Consider the following 5,000-nt stretch of genomic DNA (forward strand, 5'->3'; position numbering starts at 1 on the left):
AATGTAATCTTTGATGTTTGACCCATTATTGCACAATGTTTTTTTGTCATATTTTGTTTGGCACCAACTGTATTGCTTTATACTGGCTGGCCAACTTGACTACCACCCTGCAGATTTTGTTGCATGACCAACACAGTTCCTCTGTCTCATAGCATAATAACCATAATAGCTTAAATTCTTTGTGTTGCTTTGCTGTCTGTAAAACCTTATTTTTTTAATTAAACTTCATTATGATGTTCATGCCTCAAAGGCATCTCTTGGAACTACTCCTAAGCATGCAAAGATGGTGATTCTGTAAGGAATTAAAAAAATTATTAAAGTAAGTGTGAAGGATTGTCTTATGTTGTGGGTCAGCCCTATCTTGTGAATGAAAGAATAGTGTGTACCATCAAGAAAAATTAGGAAAACATTCATGCTGCTATAAGTGCCAGAGCTTCATGGGAGATTAAGAATGCCAGGAAAAAGGCAGTTATGAAAAATGGAGAATGCCTTGTTTCTGTGGATTGAGCACCAGAATGGAATAGTGTTCAAGGAAACTGAAGCGAAGCAAGTACTTGCTTTATTGTCCAGTTTTACTTATGAATTTCTAGTATGTTTTATTGTTAAAAAAAAAAGGTGCCTTTAAGCATGTACTTTTCATTTATATAAGGAAATGGGTGGAACTCAGAGATGCTTCTAAGTGGGACAGCAAATATTAATGTAACATCTGCAGATGTCTAAAGTTTCACTTAAGCTTGTGTACTACTGTGCTTCACTAAACTTTACAGAGTACAAACAAGACCTCAGCCAGTGAAGCTTACTACCCGTGCTCCATTATCAAGAGCTACTGGTCTGACTTCATTTTCTTCAAGCCGGGAGATGAGTGGAATGCGATCTGCAGGAATGATGCGAGCCAGATCTCCAGAACAGTTGATGCATCGCCCCAGGAAATCCCCTGATTTGGAGGAGGTTCGTCCCACAAGACTTGAAATAACCACCTCCAACAATTATAGGGTTAGTAGTCTGTATACATCTATGAATATTAGTACATTTCAGAAGGGAGTCATGATCTCCCATTCTATCAGTAGCAATCATAATGTTTAACAAAATCCTGAGATGATCCACTATTATTATGAGATATTGAAAAATGTGTATTTATGTTATCTTGCTGTTTCACTACTTAATCCCTTCATAATAAAGCTTGGGGGATGGGCATGGCCTTATATATAAGGGTTGGCTTGCTAGTGCATAGTACTTATCATGTTATCATGTGTCTGAACAATATTTTTAGTACAAAAGGAAAACAGTCAGATATCTTTCTCTGGTTGTAAATACCTTCACCTAAGAGGGTTTGTGTGTGAAACCATCATGAAGCTAAAGTGTCTTCTTTCCCATGGTTGGGTTTCTTCAATACCTCTCATTCCAACATGTGTTATATTCTCATGTGTTTTTGTTGGTGGAAATATATTTTAAAAAGTTTGATAAATGGGGCTGCAGCAAGGATGTGACAACCTTCCTGCCCCTTATCATTATTTTTATTTGTATATTTATTTATTTTATTAATTTACATGTTTATTTCCCTTTCCACTGGGAGGGCAATAAGGCTAAGAGTGTGAATGATATGTGTATTTTTTTTTTTTTTTATGTAGGAAGGATACTGGCCAAGGGCAACAAAAATCTAATAAAAAAAATGCCCACTGAAATGCCAGTCCCATAAAAGGGTCAAAGCAGTAGTCAAAAATTGGTGGATAAGCGTCTTGAAACCTCCCTCTTGGAGGAATTCAAGTAATAGGAAGGTGAAAATACAGAAGCAGGCAGGGATTTACAGAGTTTACCAGAGAAAGGGATGAATGATTGAGAATACTGGTTAACTCTTGTGTTAGAGAGGTGGACAGAATAGGGGTGAGAGAAAGAAGAAAGTCTTGTGCAGCGAGGCCGTGGAAGGAGGGGAGGCATGCAGTTAGCAAGATCAGAAGAGCAGTTGGCATGAAAATAGCGGTAGAAGACAGCTAGATATGCAACATAGCGGCGGTGAGAGAGGGGTTGAAGACAGTCAGTTAGAGGAGAGGAGTTGATGAGACGAAAAGCTTTTGATTCCACCCTGTCTAGAAGAGCAGTATGAGTGGAACCCCCCCAGACATGTGAAGCATACTCCATACATGGACGGATAAGGCCCTTGTACAGAGTTAGCAGCTGGGGGGGTGAGAAAAACTGGCGGAGACGTCTCAGAACACCTAACTTCATAGAAGCTGTTTTAGCTAGAGATGAGATGTGAAGTTTCCAGTTCAGATTATAAGTAAAGGACAGACCGAGGATGTTCAGTGTAGAAGAGGGGGACAGTTGAGTGTCATTGAAGAATAGGGGATAGTTGTCTGGAAGGTTGTGTCGAGTTGATAGATGGAGGAATTGAGTTTTTGAGGCATTGAACAATACCAAGTTTGCTCTGCCCCAATCAGAAATTTTAGAAAGATCAGAAGTCAGGCGTTCTGTGGCTTCCCTGCGTGATATGTTTACCTCCTGAAGGGTTGGACGTCTATGAAAAGACGTGGAAAAGTGCAGGGTGGTATCATCAGCATAGGAGTGGATTGGACAAGAAGTTTGGTTTAGAAGATCATTAATGAATAACCCTGAGGAACACCACTGTTAATAGATTTAGGAGAAGAACAGTGACCGTCTACCACAGCAGCAATAGAACGGTCAGAAAGGAAACTTGAGATGAAGTTACAGAGAGAAGGATAGAAACCGTAGGAGGGTAGTTTGGAAATCAGAGCTTTGTGCCAGACTCTATGAAAGGCTTTTGATATGTCCAAGGCAACAGCAAAAGTTTCACCAAAGTCTCTAAAAGAGGATGACCAAGACTCAGTAAGGAAAGCCAGAAGATCACCAGTAGAGCGGCCTTGACGGAACCCATACTGGCGATCAGATAGAAGGTTGTGAAGTGATAGATGTTTAAGAATCTTTCTGTTGAGGATAGATTCAAAAACTTTAGATAAGCAGGAAATTAAAGCAATAGGACGGTAGTTTGAGGGATTAGAGCGGTCACCCTTTTTAGGAACAGGTTGAATGTAGGCAAACTTCCAGCAAGAAGGAAAGGTAGATGTTGACAGACAGAGCTGAAAGAGTTTGACTTGGCAAGGTACAAGCACGGAGGCACAGTTTCGGAGAACAATAGGAGGGACCCCATCAGGTCCATAAGCCTTCCGAGGGTTTAGGCCAGCGAGGGCATGGAAAACATCATGAAGAATTTTAATACGTGGCATGAAGTAGTCAGAGGGTGGAGGAGAGGGAGGAACAAGCCCAGAATCGTCCAAGGTAGAGTTTTTAGCAAAGGTTTGAGCTAAGAGTTCAGCTTTAGAAATAGATGTGATAGCAGTGGTGCCATCTGGTTGAAGTAGAGGAGGGAAAGAAGAAGAAGCAAAGTTATTGGAGATATTTTTGGCTAGATGCCAGAAATCACGAGGGGAGTTAGATCTTGAAAGGTTTTGACATTTTCTGTTAATGAAGGAGTTTTTGGCTAGTTGGAGAACAGACTTGGCATGGTTCCGGGCAGAAATATAAAGTGCATGAGATTCTGGTGATGGAAGGCTTAAGTACCTTTTGTGGGCCACCTCTCTATCATGTATAGCACGAGAACAAGCTGTGTTAAACCAAGGTTTAGAAGGTTTAGGACGAGAAAAAGAGTGAGGAATGTACGCCTCCATGCCAGACACTATCACCTCTGTTATGCGCTCAGCACACAAAGACGGGTCTCTGACACGGAAGCAGTAATCATTCCAAGGAAAATCAGCAAAATACCTCCTCAGGTCCCCCCAATTAGCAGAGGCAAAACGCCAGAGGCACCTTCGCTTAGGGGGATCCTGAGGAGGGATTGGAGTGATAGGACAAGATAAAGATATGAGATTGTGATCGGAGGAGCCCAACGGAGAAGAAAGGGTGACAGCATAAGCAGAAGGATTAGAGGTCAGGAAAAGGTCAAGAATGTTGGGCATATCTCCAAGACGGTCAGGAATACGAGTAGGGTGTTGCACCAATTGCTCTAGGTCATGGAGGATAGCAAAGTTGTAGGCTAGTTCACCAGGATGGTCAGTGAAGGGAGAGGAAAGCCAAAGCTGGTGGTGAACATTGAAGTCTCCAAGAATGGAGATCTCTGCAAAAGGGAAGAGGGTCAGAATGTGCTCCACTTTGGAAGTTAAGTAGTCAAAGAATTTCTTATAGTCAGAGGAGTTAGGAGAGAGGTATACAGCACAGATAAATTTAGTATGAGAATGACTCTGTAGTCATAGCCAGATGGTGGAAAACTCAGAAGATTCAAGAGCGTGGGCACGAGAGCAGGTTAAGTCATTGTGCACATAAACGCAGCATCCAGCTTTAGATCGAAAATGAGGATAGAGAAAGTAGGAGGGAACAGAAAAGGGGCTACTGTCAGTTGCCTCAGACACCTGAGTTTCAGTGAGGAAAAGAAGATGAGGTTTAGAAGAGGAGAGGTGGTGTTCTACAGATTGAAAATTAGATCTTAGACCGCGAATGTTGCAAAAGTTAATGAAGAAAAAGTTGAGGGGGGTGTCAAGACACTTAGGGTCGTCGACGGAAAGGCAGTCCGACCTGGGGACATTTATGGTCCCCTCCCCAGATGGGGACTCCGAGGCTGGTGTAGGAGTCGCCATGAGTTTAAAATTTTTGAGTGAAGGGTGTGTGTGTGTTATTAGGTGCTTGTAGTTTCGTGTGGAGGAAGAGAGTTGTCTTTAGAGGGCAGGCTGTGACTGCCCTCTTGTGTTGTGAGACACAAAGGGAAACGTTCAGTGAGGTCACAGCTGGGTTTAATGATAAGTTCACAGCACCCCCTGAACAGTGCTTTAGACCTCACTGGGAGTAATTATCGTTTCGGCAGGTGTCTACTGCCTCCTCCTTGTATGAACGTGTGTTGCTTTGTCTGGTTCATCACGTGGGATTGCCAGCCTGACATATAGATAGATAGAAAGACTTATCATATATAGATGATGTAATGGAGATGAATGCAAAGT

At 42.1% G+C, this 5,000-nt stretch overlaps 1 protein-coding gene across 2 annotated transcripts in view; it reads left to right on the forward strand.

Annotated features, from left to right (window-relative positions):
• LOC135099888 (polymerase delta-interacting protein 3-like) overlaps positions 1-5,000 on the forward strand; it is a 36,924-nt gene that overhangs the window by 15,216 nt on the left and 16,708 nt on the right. For both annotated transcript variants that reach the window (XM_064002522.1, XM_064002521.1), the window contains exon 6: positions 768-993. In XM_064002522.1, the coding sequence (XP_063858592.1) occupies positions 768-993 (226 nt within the window). The remainder of the gene's footprint in view (positions 1-767; positions 994-5,000) is intronic.

The sequence above is a fragment of the Scylla paramamosain genome, chromosome 4 (genome assembly GCF_035594125.1).
Source record: "Scylla paramamosain isolate STU-SP2022 chromosome 4, ASM3559412v1, whole genome shotgun sequence".
Taxonomy (NCBI): Eukaryota; Metazoa; Arthropoda; class Malacostraca; order Decapoda; family Portunidae; genus Scylla; species Scylla paramamosain.